The sequence below is a fragment of the Tigriopus californicus genome, chromosome 1 (genome assembly GCF_007210705.1).
Source record: "Tigriopus californicus strain San Diego chromosome 1, Tcal_SD_v2.1, whole genome shotgun sequence".
Classification (NCBI taxonomy): domain Eukaryota; kingdom Metazoa; phylum Arthropoda; class Copepoda; order Harpacticoida; family Harpacticidae; genus Tigriopus; species Tigriopus californicus.
This window is the reverse complement of record NC_081440.1, coordinates 3,668,987-3,685,689: the sequence shown is the minus strand read 5'-3', so window position 1 is coordinate 3,685,689 and position 16,703 is coordinate 3,668,987. Positions and strand designations below refer to the sequence as shown.

At 39.0% G+C, this 16,703-nt stretch overlaps 1 protein-coding gene across 2 annotated transcripts; it reads right to left on the bottom strand.

The window, feature by feature from the left end:
• Positions 1-6,528: 6,528 nt before the first annotated feature.
• On the bottom strand, positions 6,529-14,721 carry LOC131883930 (collagen alpha-2(I) chain-like). 2 transcript variants are annotated; one of them, XM_059231542.1, is made up of 4 exons: positions 14,441-14,714; positions 7,430-8,399; positions 7,175-7,366; positions 6,529-7,108 (listed from the first exon to the last, which is right to left on the bottom strand). In XM_059231542.1, the coding sequence occupies exons 1-4, from the start codon at positions 14,615-14,617 to the stop codon at positions 6,837-6,839; spliced, it is 1,611 nt and encodes a 536-aa protein (XP_059087525.1). In that variant the 5' UTR covers positions 14,618-14,714; the 3' UTR covers positions 6,529-6,836. The 2 variants fall into 2 exon arrangements, with proteins under 2 accessions (XP_059087525.1, XP_059087533.1); XM_059231550.1 differs by lacking the exon at positions 7,175-7,366 and having other exon boundaries at positions 14,441-14,721.
• Between the last annotated feature and the right edge of the window lie 1,982 nt (positions 14,722-16,703).

Genomic DNA, 16,703 nt, shown 5'->3' with positions numbered 1-16,703 from the left:
CTGGACTAGCCTCCCACTCTACAACGCTAGCCGGAAAATTGAAGTCCCCTAAAAAGAAAACCTTTGAGCAAACTGACTGGTCCAACTCATTTCCTATGAATTTGAGAGCTGACAAGAACGAGCTTACTGAACAAGAGGGGGGCCTATATATTGTTACAATGGACAGATCAAGAACTTGGAGTTGACATACTAACACCTCTACTTCTTTCGACATTTTTACATGACTAATGCGCAGGTCATATCTAACATATAGAAATACGCCCCCATGCGGAAAAGTGGGATTGTCAGGGCGTGCTCTATCACATAGAACTAAATTGAAACTAGCCATTGCTACCTCTTCATCTAAGACCCCTGGTTGAAGCCAAGTTTCTGTCATAGAAATGAACGAGACCTGCCTATTTAAAGCTAGTTCCTCAAGAACCTTGATCTTTGTGCTGTCTTTTTTGGAATCAAGACAATGCACAATCAAATAAAGCCCTTTTATGGGCAGATAGCCCTTCGATGAACTAGAGCTAAAAGGGATACCTCCAGCACCAGGATTCGAACCCAAGACGCCTGGGGAGGGGCGTCTTGGCTTATTTACGCTGCCTCCACACCACACCAGATCCATATCATATTGCCTTTTATATATTGCCGTTTATTACGAATTGCAAAGATAAAAAACCTCATAAACACCTTGTCCGTCATATTTTATTGGGGTCAGTTATATTGAACGAGAATAGTGCATGAAATGCGTTGCATTTTCACAAGGTATCAGATAAAATAATAGGAGGTTAAAAAACCTAATTAAAGAAAATATGTAAAACCTTTGGTTAGTCCTTGATATGAAATTATGATTTAACATGTTAAACCACTGCTTAGATATATGGGATTCAATAGTCTATCCTTCAAATGGTCGCCCTGTGCTCACGATCTATTGGGATAAACCATCTCCCATGCGGTCCACAATTTAACTCCCTCAATCAATCCATGGCCTTCCCTTCATAGAAAAATATGCATCCTTATGCAGGGAGGCTGAAAGATATTAAAAAATTGAAAAGGCAGACAAGTGGTTGCCGTGATTGCAAGGGAGAGTTCCAAGTCTCCAAAAGAACGGGGGGTTAACCTCAAAGATGTGAACGTGGTTTTGGTTGATTGGACTTGATCGCTTATCTTGTTTGTCTCGGATTTCAATTCGTAAAGTGTATCAAATTTCTGGTCATACTTTATATAGGTTATAGGTTGGTTTATCTTTCACTTCGGCAAAGTGACTTCTGAAGGTATTGATTGTAAAATCCAAGAACGTTCGTTTTGTTCGTGTATTCTTTTGAAACCCGATATGCAGGGTGCTTGGGGCGAAGAAAAACATTTACACAATTGTTCTTGTACTAAATGTCAGAACTTTTCTCTGATTAAGTTTTTACCTTCAAAATAGAGGTTAAAGTTTTAATCAGACTTTCATCTGTGTTTGATACTTGATTTCATTAGTTTAAAAAGCAATTGATTATTTTCTTGACAACCAATTCTTTTGGTTGATAATTTTCAGACACCCTTAAAATGGTGTAGATTCTAGCAAAAGAGTCATTTTGAAGAGTGAGCAAAACAGAACGAAAATTATTGACGAATCCATGTTTTACAAAGCAATCTATTGGTTCAAAATGATTTCATATGCCATTTGAAACACTGAAGTGGACATACCGGGTTCTGTTATTCATTCATCTCAAAGAGTACAGCATCGGGGAAAATCTTAGGCATTCTAATTTTTTAACGCTATGAGACAATGGACCTACTTCCGGTTCGTTTTTCAACTCGAAGTTCGAAAAAGTTCGGTTCGAAAAAGTTCGGTTCGACGAGTTCGAAAGTTCGGAAAACTCTCTCGAACTCATCACTACTTGATAGGAATTAAACGAACAGATGGGAGACGGGGAGGTGGCGTGGGATTTTTGATTAAATTAAACCACAAATATAGCCAACCTAAAAACTTTGAGCTAATGGATGAAGATTGTGAGGTAATAAGAATTGAATTTGGAAAAAGAGTCTTCCTCTCTGTGAACATCCCACCACATGCTGACTTTAATCGAGCTTTCCACAAACTAAATGATATTCTAGTAAACACTGGAGGAAAATCAGTCTGTCTTTGTGGGGATCTGAAAAACATTGATTTGCTGAAAACATCTAAGACTCTTACAGACCTCATTGGACTTTTAGGACAGATTAGTTTATCACCCCTGATCAATGATGCGACAAGGATTATTGCACACTCCCGCACTTTAATAGACAATATTTTCACTAACTGTTCCGAGGTATTGTCATCTGGAATAATTGAATGTGACTTTAGTGATCACTATGCGACTTTTACTTCAATAAGCATGAAATCAGCACGAAGTAAGACCCTGTCCAAGGAAATTGATATTAGGGACACACGAAAACCTAATCTAAAAAGACCAAAAGATTTATTACAAGTCAAAGACTGGGCGTTAGATATGGAAAACCCCAAGCAGGCATTCAACAATTTTGAGACAACGTTTTCTCAGACATTCGATATAGCTTGACCAATAGTAAAAAGACGATGTAATAAAGGGAACACAAAAGAAAATGCTTGGATGACATGGGGACGGATGACGTCACGAAAACAGAAAGATAAACTATTAAATAAATTTAGAAAACATCCCAATAAAGAGTCAAAAAAACACCTATATGATAGTTACGCTAAATTATATTACAAGCTAGTGCGTTTAGCCAAAGAGATACATTGGAAGAACTTTTTTAAAGAGAATCAAAAAAAATTTAAAGACCCTCTGGAAGGGTGCAAACGAACTGATGGGTAACACGACAAAGTCACAGACAGTTTCTTTTAATCTCAAATCAAACAAAGAAGACCAAATCACATCTGATCCAAAAGAAGTTGGGACAATATTCAACAACTATTTTGCAAACATAGGTTTAACTATAAACGGAAATTTTCCCTCTCATAACGCAGTGCTCATGGGCGGATTAGGACCCAAAAAGTCGAGAATTTTTTATTTCAAATGGGTAAAATGTAAAGAAAGAACGGCGGTAATAAATGAGCTCAATTCGAAAAACAGTTCAGGAATGGACGGTCTATCAAACCGAATTCTAAAACATATAGCTCCAGCTTTGATAGTGCCGTTGGCGAGGTTAGTGAACATCTCTTTTGTGTCCGGATACATACCAACAGAATGGAAAACTTCAAAAGTCATTCCACTTTTTAAATCAGGTGACTAATCACTACCTGGTAACTATCGCCCTATAAGTCTTTTGCCAAGTTCCTCCAAGGTTTTAGAGAAAATTGTTCATAAACAAATGCATAACTTTTTAGAAGTAGAGGTTCTCCTTTACCCTGAACAGTTTGGTTTTAGAAAGCAACATAACACTATGCATGCAGTTCAAAAATTTCTACAAAATATTTCTGCTAATCTCTGCGACAAAATGGCACTGACTATATTTCTGGACCTCAAAAAAGCTTTTGATTGCGTTGATCATAGTATATTGATAAAAATACTGGAGTATTACGGATTCCGCGGTAGGTCCATAGTTTGGTTCAAAAACTACCTTTCTGAGAGGTACCAGTATGTCGAGGTAAATAATGTTAGGTCCTTGAAACTGAAAGTTAAATGTGGGATTCCCCAAGGCAGCATCCTTGGACCTCTCTTATTTCTGATCTATATAAACGACATGCCTCAGCATAGCAATTTGAAATGCATGATGTTTGCTGATGATACGACGCTTCAATGTTTTGAAAGCCAACCTGATAAACTAGAGGAGAAAACAAATGTTCAACTGGAACGTCTCTTCCAATGGTTAGAAACAAATAAATTAACTTTAAACATGGGTAAATCTAAATTCATGGTTATCAAGCACAAAAATTGTAATCTTAACTTCAAAATTACTATAAATGGATTTAGGTTAGAGGAGGTGGGTTCGACCACTTCCAATAAAAAATCCATACGATTGCTGGGAATGCAACTCGATAGCAAACTAAACTGGCACTGGCACATTGAGAGTGTAGCAAACAAAATTCGAAAAATCATTTTCAGTCTGAATAGAATTCGCAAGTCAGTGCCTAAAACTGTAAAGAAACAACTTTTTTAATGGACTTATCCGAAGTGTCTTGGAATACGGTATTGAATTTTATGGCCAAAGTACGAAACTGAAGATCTTGTCCATAAAAAAGAGCTATACGCTGGATGAATAATGCAAGGTGGTTTTCTCACACTGAATCTTTGTTTCATGAGTCCAAGCTCTTAAAATTGCAAGATTTGCGCACGCTTAAAATCGTTCAAGTGATGAGGCAGTCTTGTTTGCAAGAACCCCCACCATGTATCAATATTTTCAAATGAAAAAATAATCCTCGGCTTGGCGGTTGGAGATCAATTACTCCAGTTGCCAAGTCGGGACTTTTACAAAGACTACCGAACTTTGCTTTTCCCAACGAGTCGCTTACAGAAGTACTCTATTGCTCCTTGCAAACTCAAGAATTACTGTGTATGCCAACAACAATCCTAAGAAATGATTTCAATTTTCTCTTTTATTACGATTATCAGCCGCTCAATCGCATCAAAACACTTCATGCACCAAATACAATTCTAAAATTATTAATTTTCCTCCCATTCCTGAAGTCGTTTTCTAGTAAACATAACAAATCAACGCTGAAAATATTTGCTTTGCTCTGTTTTTCATGTTTTTCCTTCTATATCTTTTTTCTTGGTCCCTTCTTTTCTTAGAAATTCGAACCGATATGATAATTTCCTACAAGCCTTTCAATTTTACTTCGTATTTCTTCCAACTCACGCTATCTTGTTGCAACTTGGCCTCTGTAACATTATTGACTATCTATGTCATGTCTTCTTTAATTTGCCAAGGTCCTAGTGAAAACAAGCTTTTGCTTACCCAGAAACTGAGGAATTATATGATCATGAAATTTTTGATATCTCAAGATGCTAACTCAAAGATTAAATGCCGACATTATCCAATCATGATCAAAATGTTCCTGAAATAAATTCAGTCCCGTCTTTTGTTGAGATCAGTCGCAACATTTTGTTGTTCCTGATCTTTTCAAACGGCCGGTCTGAGTGTGTTGTGTTGTGTAAGTGGTCGCGTGGCTGCTTAAGGTAAGACACTTCTGTTCTTTAGCTTTCATTTCTTCCTATCTCTAGTAGTTTAGTCAAAGAGGTCACAGAGGTCAGAAGGAGTGAGAGCATAGTAGAGACTGCTCTTGAGATTTGCGATGTCCATAAACGACAGAGATGCAAAAAGGCAGGCAAAGGGTGTAACCTGGCTCACCCAGAATGGTGTCCCAAACTTCCAGTAGCAGGATTTAAGTCAGACTTGGACAAGTTTTTGACTAAAGTTCCGGATCAACCATATATTCAAGGATTAGCCAGATCAGCCAACTCCAATTCGTTGGTCGATCAAATAATATCTATAAATAAAAGTCAAGTAAAATGAATAATCTTCTCGTCTTGAACTGCTGGGATTCCAATTCCGGTAGCGGTAAGGAAGTCCGCAAAAAAAACTATCTATCTAATTAGTGACCTGGGTCACATAATTTCCGGAAAAGAAATTGCGTTCAAGGCACGGCACTAGCAGTTTATTTAGCAATCTACCGTGCCTCTTCCCGTTTTCTTTAGGCCCAGTGACGTTGCAAATAAGGTACCTTATTGGAGTGCCGTCAAAAGAATCTTCAGATACCTGAAAGGATCAGTCAACGTTGGAATTGTGTATTCCCATGACAATTCCAGTGAACTGATTGGATACTCAGATGCCGATTGGGCGGGTGACCCAGAGGACAGGCGCTCTACGTCTGGATTCATGTTTCTGATGGCCGAAAGACCCATTTTTTGGAAAAGTCAAAACAACAATCGGTTGCCTGAGGCCGAATACAGGCTTTATCCAGTGCCACCAAAGAAGCCACGTGGCCAAGGAACTTGTTGGACAAGTTATTGACGGCCCTACGACTATCCACGAAGACGATTTACCATGCATTGGCTTGGATTGGCAAGAACCCACAATTACATGGGAGGGCGAAACACATTGATATCAGGTACTATTTTACGAGAGGGAAAGTGTCTTTGGGAACCATCGTCTTGGAGTATTGTGAGACGGGTGAGATGATCGCAGACATGCTTACCAATGCCTTACCCAAACCCAAGCTCTCGTTATTAAACCAAACATGCAATCTGATGCAACACAGTTTCGAATAAGGGGGAGTGAAGGAATTAATCGATCAGTATCTTTCATTTTCTCCTAGTATCAGGTATCGTGTCTACTTTATTTTATGTTGCGTTTTTGTTCCCGCTAGTTTTATGATGTAATAACCACGTGCAACAGAGTTTAGAATAAATTCGAATATATTAAGTCCCACGGCTGTTCGGTTCACCGATTTCTAACAGGACGGGGTAGGCATGGGAAGGAGGCCTGGGAGTCACAAGATCATGGATGAGACCTTTCTGAATGGTCTGGCGTGCGAGTTCCCCAAGGGGCTCAAGAATGTGTGTACGTAGTGATGCATCCGGTGGTAACGCTTTAAGGATCTTTATTTGCAAATCGAATGAATGATACATAAAGAATTAGAGTTTGTTGCCTTAATGCGCTATGGTCAAAGAAAATTCTAGTGTTACTTCGTCATTTAAGGTTTGTCGAAAGAATATGTCAACAAAACTAGTCCGGTAGTAGGGTATATTTATGAGAGAGGAGAAACTTGTTTCATCTCAGTGCTCCCTAATCATTAAACATCTAAATCATGATTTTTGATGACAAGATTTGACTTGAACGGATCCTTTTTTCTTGAACGCTTACAAGGTTGTTTTTCATATTATAGGGGGGTGTAGGGGCTACTATTGATTGATACATTCAAATGGTTTATCCTTTTGACAAATGAAGAAAAAATTTTCGTCACACCACAAATCATCCACTCGCAGGAGACCGTTTCCCATAAATCCTCTTGCTCGGTAACAAAATGCAGTAGGATTGTCGCTTATAATTGCAAATCCTAGTTCCTGATGCATGTAGAGCCCTTTATTACCTTCCCATGTTATTAAGCCAGTGCACTCCTCATTTGTGCATACAAGTCGTTCACTTTTTGTGATGCCCACGTAAATTTCTTGTCCTGTAAGACAAACTTCTTATTATCAAAAGAGCACCCACAAGAGACATATCTCAAATTTCGCTTTACTTAAAAGTTCAAAAGCTTCTATGAAAACGTCGGCTCCTTCTTGATTGTGCATAGTTCCTAAAAAGATACCGTCTCCTGCGCCTTCACAATAAGCGTTAGCATCATCAAAGCTTTCTGCTTCAAAGGATGAAACAAAATACGAAGCAAATTTCTTATCAAGTTTTGTGTTTTCAAATGTTGTGATGTCTGGCCCTAAAGTATTTAAAGGAGGAGCAAGATTAGATTAAAAATAAACACTTTTTGATAAGATATTACCGTCACAGTCAATTGGGGGAGGAGTGGCGTAAATTTGTCCATTCCATCCGTTCTTTCCGTTCACTCCAGGAGCTCCATTTGGTCCAGAACTTCCAGGTGCTCCTTGTAATCCTGGAGCTCCTGGCACCCCATTTATTCCTGGGGATCCCATACGGCCAGGAGATCCTAGTCTCCCTGGAGTCCCATTAGATCCATCTACACCATTTAAGCCATTGATTCCATTGATTCCCATCAATCCCGTACGACCCGGAGGGCCAAAATCTCCTTGAGGACCTTGGAGTCCAATAACCCCATCTTTTCCGGAGGTACCATCTTTTCCATTTTGTCCATCTTTTCCTGGCGATCCTTCCAATCCAGGTGGTCCTACCACTCCAGCTGATCCATCATAACCTTGTGTTCCAGGTGCCCCATTATTGCCAATGATACCTGGTCTTCCGTCTACACCAGGAGTACCGATATTTCCTGGGCTTCCAGGCGAGCCTACCGCTCCTCCAACGCCAAATATACCTGTTGCGCCAGGCAGTCCAGGCGCCCCATTTTGACCGGTGACCCCAATTGTACCCCTGGGCCCTGCTTTTCCAGATTGGCCGACTGGACCTATGCCTCCAATTGGCCCGGCTGCCCCTCTTGAACCTTGGGATCCTCTAACTCCAGGAGATCCTAACGCACCTGGAGTGCCATTAGGACCAGCCAGGCCTGGAGGTCCCGAAACTCCTGGTGTGCCAGGGGTTCCGTCAAGGCCATGCTCTCCTGGTTGTCCTGGTGGCCCAAAAGATCCATCAAAACCTGTAGGGCCTTGGGCACCATTTGATCCTGGTTGGCCCATTCCTCCTTGGATGCCTTTTCGACCAGGATAACCTGGAGGGCCTGGTTGACCAACAGGGCAGTAACAAAGTTGACGACTCTTTCGATCTTTTGACGGAGGTGGTCTGTTGGCTGCCAATGTGGATAGAACCAATTTGATTTCTGTCTGAAAGCAAAAAACTCTAACCAATCAAACTTGTGTTTAATCTGCATTCTAATGAACTCGCAAACGGCATTATTCTCAAATTTCATTTTTTTCTTATCTCAATCGCCAAACCTCTTGCAACAAAATAGGCAACCAATAGAAATAGGTTTCATCGATAGAGTGAAATCAGATCGGTGAATTTTTAAGATTTAAGTCAGAAGTCACAAATGGAAATTTAATCAGTTTGATCATTTATCTATTTCTATTTTGGTTTGTTTTTTCACGGGCTTTCCTAACCGCTACAGGGAATGTAATCCCCAGTACTATCAAAATGAAAGGTTATAATTCTTCTATTTATTAGCTTTCAATCTTTAAAAAATATTTGGTCTACCAACAAATTTGAGTTGGCAGACCGAGCTAGTCATTGAATGTAGAGTTGATCTGGTATGCTATCTAAAAAATTGTCCAAGTCTGACTTGAAAGATGCAACCGGATCAACAAGGCCTACGTATTCCCTACAAATATTAGAGGGAAGCAAATTGAGCAATGAAGGAGCCCGAGAAAGAAGAGAAGTAGACATCATTGTTCGAACTAGCCTGGATTCTTGAGGGCTTGAAGGTGCTCTCAAAAAAGCCCAAGCCTCTACGGTTACGTTTTGTTACTCATGTAAGCGGTCTTGATTTTGCTTGTGTAACCTGTATTGCTCGTGATGGGAGCCCTAGCCGAGGTCCTTGAAACTAAATAGGTGACATTCTGGTGCCAGACATATCACTGCATACAGATATCTTCCAGGGCGGAGGAAAAATGATCGCCCAAAGCCGCGAAATACATGAAGAACACTGCCATATAATAAGTTGGTTGGTGTAAATGAGCATAGAGTTTCCTGTACTGATCAAGGTAACCAACGGAATTGGGCTTTCTACAAAACTTTGTTCATTTTCCTAACCTTGAGGCATTGCCTGAAATGAAAAAAAATGGAAGCGAAGTCGAACAAAATAAAGCTATCTCTTCACATGTTTAGCTAAGATTTCGGTCTAGCTTCTTGCAAAATTAAGAACTTGAAAGCTGACATCGTGGAATCCGGATGCAGGAACCTCTAGAAATCTCGAAAAAGTCGTTTTATATCTTGATTGTTTCTGTAGCCAAACTCCTCTTTTTCTGCTATACTATCATACAGACTTGTATCATACATATGACTTTGATGAGTGCAATAAGCAATACGGCTAGCTTTATTATTAGGTGAAGAAATACGTACTTTCTGTTATTTGACTTGATTGGCTGATAAATGGTTCTTTATCCAATTTCTTGAACTATTACACTTTTCAAGTTGTTTTTACCCTCCAAAGGGAATTCAACATGTCATTTTTTTCTGTTAGAAGAGAGAGCTATCTTGGATTGGCTATAAAACCGAAGTAATTTATCAAGTAAGAAACAGGCTGGGATAGCGTTGCTGCTTATATTATAATTATATTATAATGATTCTACCCATGAAATATTCATGATAGGTGTTAAAAAGCCTCTGATGAATTGTTTTGTTTTGTTTGTTACGAAGTCAGATGGCAGCCCCCTCGCTCGCCCTGCAATCTGATTTTGGGTGTCCCAATTGAGGGATATTCCCCGCTTCGTCGTCACAGCCGACATTAATTATTACCTCACCCTCGGGAATGACCGCAAATTTGCCCATTTGAGGTGTTGAAACACCAGCTCATGCTGTAATTCCGCAAAAAGCTTGGACTTAGCAAGTCTAGGATCGAACAAGGATTCGCAAATTGGAAAGCGGATGCTCTACCAATACGGTGCCCCAACAAGCCTGTCTACCAAAGGGCATATGCATAAATTGGAAAGTGATCTGTGATTGGTTATTAATAATTCAACGTTAAAAGTAAACATGAAGAACGTTTAAGTGTTTCAAAAAAAATCATTACCAAATTGAATGGTACGGAGACTCAACCTGCGCAATTTGAAACAAGGGTAACTGTCCGCCTTTTAAAAAGTTTATATTTCTGTCGCAAGTAAGATGCTTTATCTTTTAGGGAATTAGTTGGCCGGTCTCTTGTTCGACCTGCAAATTGGTGATAGGATGCCAGAATTCAATTCGTCAATTAGATCATAGGTTCTCCTCATGATTTTGTGGGGTAGAAAACTGAAAAAGATGGATTCGAGTATTTTTCTCAAAACTGGATATGGCTTTTTGACCATCGTGATGAGAGAGGCGAGAAGAGAGGAGAGGAGACGACCATATCCAAGAATCTAGCTTCTCTTTCTGTGTCATCATTAGAAAACAGTGTTCCCAAGAAACTGGTTTTTGAAGAAACAGTTCTCAGCTCAGGTATAAAGAAATCCTGTTTCTCAGGACCGGTTCTGTTTTTTCTATATTTCATGAAGAGCAAGAAAACAACATCTGAAAAGCTCTAACGGACTTTTGGAGTCAGATTTTGGTACTTTGGTTGCTTGATAATCCATTTGCAGCATTTCGTTGAAGGCAATCATCCATGTAATTCTCAATCGCATAAGTCATCAGGAGAAGCCATCACGGGGTACCTTGTTTGGCCCATTCCTTACTCTCGTCTCTTTCTAGACACGTTTTATTAGACATGTTTGTCAAGCTTGAACCTCTCTCTGTGAAATGTGACAAGCACCGCCCACTTTCTTTTTGGCTAAATTTCAGTGAACTTTTTCTCATTTCACAATTCATGGAACATATTAGGGGAAGAGGGTGCAGAATCATGTGCTTCATTACTAAACTCGTACAAAAAATGTTGTTCGTATGTCGAGCAGAAATTCGAGATGGTTTTACTAACCGGTTTTCTTCCCAATTGCTCGCTTCAACTCTCTCGTTCATCGAGCTTTCTGGAAACTTCTGCTTGCAGTAGTAGATGGAGACAACAAATTTTGTCGGAGCCTATTCATCACTATGGAAGGTAACTTTGAGTTAAGTGTGACATTGCATATCTAGGTTCACAAATCTCTCTATGGTATGGCCATCTAAAAAGAAGCTTTATTGGCTTATAGTCGACTGACAAAGATTGCGCTAAGATTCTATCTAATATAATTTTACATTTTCATTATCACGCAATTTAAGTGCCAAAACGGACTTCAAAAGTATTTAGTGTTTTCGTTGTTGTTTTGATGCTAATAAAACTACACTAAAGAAAGGGTCAAAATCTGCTAAACCCAAGTTTTAAAAGGTTAGTTTGAAAAACAACCAAGGCCCGTTTTGGGAGAAAAAACAGATATTAGTCCCAGTTCCAAACACTATTTAATGAAGAACATGCATACTTACTCTTTCTCTCTCTGAAATGCTCCCTTTCTCATTTATTATAATAGACTCCTAATTTTGATTTCATATTGAACATATTCGAACTTTCATCCGATTTGGGGTGAGTTCTTTGGAACATGCCAAGGTATTATTAGTCTCATGATGAGAGTTTTCATTTGGAGCGGCTTCTCAAGCAATGAAAAAACCAAAACCGTTCTACCCTCTTGAAGGAACCTGTTTTCAGGATGGCCCTAAGCCTTAAGCTTGATTCTTGATCCTGTTTTCTCTTCTCATCTTGTTTGACTCTGGTCAAAAAGCCTAGTCAAGTTTTGAAAAGTCTTGAACGTATCTTGACAGTTTTCTACCTCGCAAAATCATTAGGAACACTTTTGATTTTAATGCTTTACTGAATTCTTGCTCAGAGTAAACGTTTGCATTGCTAAAACTACTACCTTATGTTTGGCTTTTTCTTTTACAAAAACCGGTTTTCATAGTTATAATGTTCACTCTTCTGTTTACAAAGGAAACATACGCCACCGTTAGAAACTCCATTTATTGGCTCTTTGTTCACGAGTGCCTGGAAAGTTATCAGTCACTTAGGAAGAGAAAGAAGATTTCCACATGTTAAATTTGTCTTGGAATGGTTTTGAGTGAATATCATAGCATGAAATCCAATGGATTTCGGTTTTGGACATACATACTTTCATTTTTCGGGAATTCAAGATCAAAGCTTTCCTCTTCAAACTCGATGGCAAGAACAAGCAAATTCATTAAAGGTGACCGTATTGATCTCATTAACTCTCTTTAAGCCTCGCTTTCAAAAAAATCATGCAAAGAAAGCCCCAGTTGTTGCATAAAAAGCTATTCTTTCAATATTCAACGTGGCATTTCAAACGCCTTGTTTACTGCTTGTCTGAGAGGAAAAGAACAAGCTGATCAATTTAGGCCGAGGAAAAATATTGCATTTTGACGTCGAGAAGACATGGAAGAGAGCTGGAATTTTGTTCTTCAAAGGGCTCAAACTAGCTCAAACGAAGCTTTTGAAATGAAAACCGGTTTTCGTCAATCCTCTTGCTTTTCCTCTCAACGACAAATGCAATGTTTTTCCTCGCCCTGCGTGATCATCAAAAAACCCAGTTCTTATCTTGAAATCTCGAAAATGAAAGTGCACATATGCCCATAACCAAATTCTAACATACGTCGAATGGTTTGTAAATTAATCCTGTAATAGAATGAGTAAGCTCATGCAAAGTGTCATTCAACGCATGCTTGTAGAAACGGCTCGAAGTTCCCAGACAGAACGGGAAAACAGTCTATGAAGTTTACGGATTCGTGAATAACTACTCAATGGAGACCTTAGATTTCGACAATAAAGGCACCACAGGATCAGGAATGACATCCTGCTTCATATGTCTGCGAGTACTGTATTTGACAAAAGTAATGTGAGTGATTTAGATAAGAAATAGGCTTATCAAATGGGCTAAAACCATACAGTGAAGCTTATAGATGTTGACACTTTTAGACAATAACGTTATTCCATTTGATAGATTTTGTTCCAATTGTTACAAGAGGGTGATAAAAACAATAATTGCTCTCTTAGTATTTATGTTATCATACGTATTATCATTATAAGAATTGTTATAATTTGTAATTCTACATAAACTAGCATCCGCAAGACCATGAATATAGTCGTTCTCATTCTCTCTCCCTCCTCTGGTTGCGGACAAACAAACGGAGAAATACAAGAATATGCTCTAAGATGCGTGACTTTAACAAGGTAGTTTTCGTTGACCAACTTATTGCTAATCTGTTCTAACATCATAAATACAACACAAACCTTTCTGAGCGACCTTTCAAATCCTATTATTAGGTGGAAATTACAAACACTTTATACCTCCAAATAGTGATTAGCAGAGAGCTATGTGTGGTATACTTGCAGCATACTGTACCAGCAAGTTTTCATCATCTTTTTCAATTAAATCATGCTAAAAAGACAATGAGAACTTTACAAAAAGTAATGCTTTTAAGGTCAGTCACCAAAAATTTGCGAAACTGGCAATCATTATTTCCAACCAAGTATTACTAGGAAAAGCACAAAGTGTTGACGCGTTGTCAATCATACCGTATACAACCTCCTGTAAAATGATGATTTACCTGCCATAATTATTCGGAATTTTACCCGTAGAGAATTTGAAACGTCTCTCAGAAGGGCTGATGGCTTTTTCATTGTGTCACAGAACTTGGGAAATAAATTATTCATAAAATAATATATGGAGAAAGTCTGGCATCTTAGAGCGTATTCTCTCGTTTCTAAGTTTGTTTGTCCTCTCCTATACGAAGAAGAGGGCGCTTCCTCCGCTCAATGAAAAGGACTATTAGAAATTGTTTCGCGAACTGCATAAATGATCTGCATGAAACAGCACATCTTTAAAAATTGAAATAACATGCATAGAGTCTTTTCCCATTTTAGGGCATTAGTCCAAACTAATTTCATTTCAGAATATTTAGCCAAAACAAGGAAATTTAGACTTTCGTACCTGGATGTCGCACGACCGACCACTCGGCTGACTAAACAGTGCAATTTATGGTCTGGGAATTAATTGATCACCGTTTTTTTGCACTTTTTAGCCAACCAATCGGTTGATCGCTCTTCATCCAGTGTTTTGATACACAAAACATCCGAGCCAAACAATGAACTTTAATCATGAACCCTTGAGCTCTCCCACTATGTGGATTAGGCACTCATTACATATTTTCTGTACATTAAATAAGGGCTTAGAAATAGCTGGGCGAGAACACTTACCAAGATTAATTCGGTTTGATTCTTCCCTTGGGGCACTTCCGGTGCCTTGAGTAAAGCCCTTAACTTTTTGAGCAACAAGGGTCGTTGCAAGTTCCACTCCATTTTGTCTTTCGATAAAACCTTACCAATTAAACAAATGGACAAGGCCCAGAAGGCAACATATTGTCGTAATCTCATCCTCTCAGAATCTTAGAAATATTTGGAATGAATTTCGACTTGGGTTTGAAGGGTTCAGAACCTTTTTCAGGTCTAACTGGAATCGAAACAGAATCTCTTGTTTTGCCTCGGATTTCAAGCTTGCCCATTCCTTGTTGGCATAATGATGAAACGGTCAGTTCTTTCCCGTCGGTTGGGCTGGCTCAGGAGAGATTAGGGGAGTGGTGCCATTAAACTACAAGGTTTGAATGTCCGGGAGAGAAGCCTAGGGTTGCATCTTGGCCTTGAATCCTAAGGATTCATCTTATCCATCTTAGTGCACAATCATGACCATTCAATTTTGTTGTTGTATGAAACGTGTCATAACACGTCTAAAATCTAAGACACATTTGTATTAAACTAGCATATGTTTTCGCGTGACATAAAAACGGGCACACCAAAGTTTTTGAACGACAAGCCGAAAAATGAAATGACACAAGCATAGATAAAAAGGTGCAAAAACAAAGAGAGCACTCAAAAAAACAGAATTTGGCACATCAAACTCTATACAGGCACCCCGGACAAAATTTTGGCACACAAAATGAGCAACGAAGTAAGCAAGCCATAAAAATATACCCACCATAAATTTGTCTGGCTGGTGGTAAGGTGACTAACTTGCTAATGGGTAAAACACATAAGCAAGGCTGATATGACTGTGATTGTGGAAAGAGTTCAGTTAATTGATGCTCAGGTAACCATCTAACACGTCAGTATTTTTTATCATGTAGCCTCCAACAACAGCCCTTTTCACTCTCCTCTCCCTACTAATTGTGGACGAACAAATGTAAAAATACAACAATATGCTTTACGATATGTGACTTTCATTAGGTACCTTTTGCTGAACAACGTATTGCTGATCTATTCCAACGCCACCAAACCTTCTGATGGACCTTTCAAGTCCTACAAGGTTAAATTTCAAATACTTTGGCATCCAAACAGGAAGTAATAAACAGAGAACTATACCATGTAGACTTGTAGCATACCAGTGACTTTTCATCATCACCCTTTTCCATTAATTGTGCTATAAAAAGAAAAGGAAAGTTCAACAAAAGTGATGTTCTTAAAGTTAGTCATCAAACCCATATGGAACTGTATTTGTACTTGTGCTATTTATTGGAAATGATGATTGCAAAAGTGTAGGCAAGTTATCAATCAACCAGTATACAACTTCACGTTTAATTCTTATACGCTGGTCATAATTATTTGGAATTTTACTCATAAAAGGTTTGAAACGTCTCCCCAAAGAGTTGGTGGTTAGTTTGTTGTGTCATAGGACTTGGGCATCATCTATGAAAGATTTATTTGTAGTTCTCCGAAATAATGGAAAGTTTGATGAGCATATCCAGTTGAAGGTGGGAAAGGCTTTTCAGATGTGTGATTGGATATATCGCACGTTTAAGTCCAGAGATAGCATCACGATGCTAACTCTATACAAGTAGATTGTGCAGCCACATCTTGAATATGCTTCACCCATTTGGGCTCCAATGAGTTCAGGAGGTTTGTAAAAAGTCGAACATAGCCAAGGATGTTTCACTTGGAACATCACAATGAGAGAGCTCTCGTTTTGGGAGAGACTCAGAAAGTTAGGACTGTACAGTGTTCAGAGAAGGTACGAAATGTATGTCTTCAGAAGTATCCATGAGCTTTGTCCCAACCTAGGATTTAAGGCCAATTCTAGTGACCGTAGAGGCTTAATGTGCGTTTTGAGAGCACCTTCAAGCCCTTGAGAATCCAGGCTAGTTCAAACAATGAAGTCTACTTCTCCTCTGTCTCAGGTTCCTTCATGGTTTAATTTGCTTCCCTCTAATAAGTAATTGAAAATCTATACCCACCTTCTACTGGATATGCTCATCGAAATTCCCATCATTTTGGAGGATTACACCTAAATCTTTCATAGATGAGGGCTTGAAGGTGCTCTCAAAACGCACATTAAGCGTCTACGGTCACTAGAATTGGCCTTAAATCCTAGGTTGGGACAGAGCTCATGGATGCCTTTGAAGACCTACAGTATCAGATACCTTTCGAACCTTCTCTGAGCACTGTACAGTCCCAACTTTTTTGTCTCTCC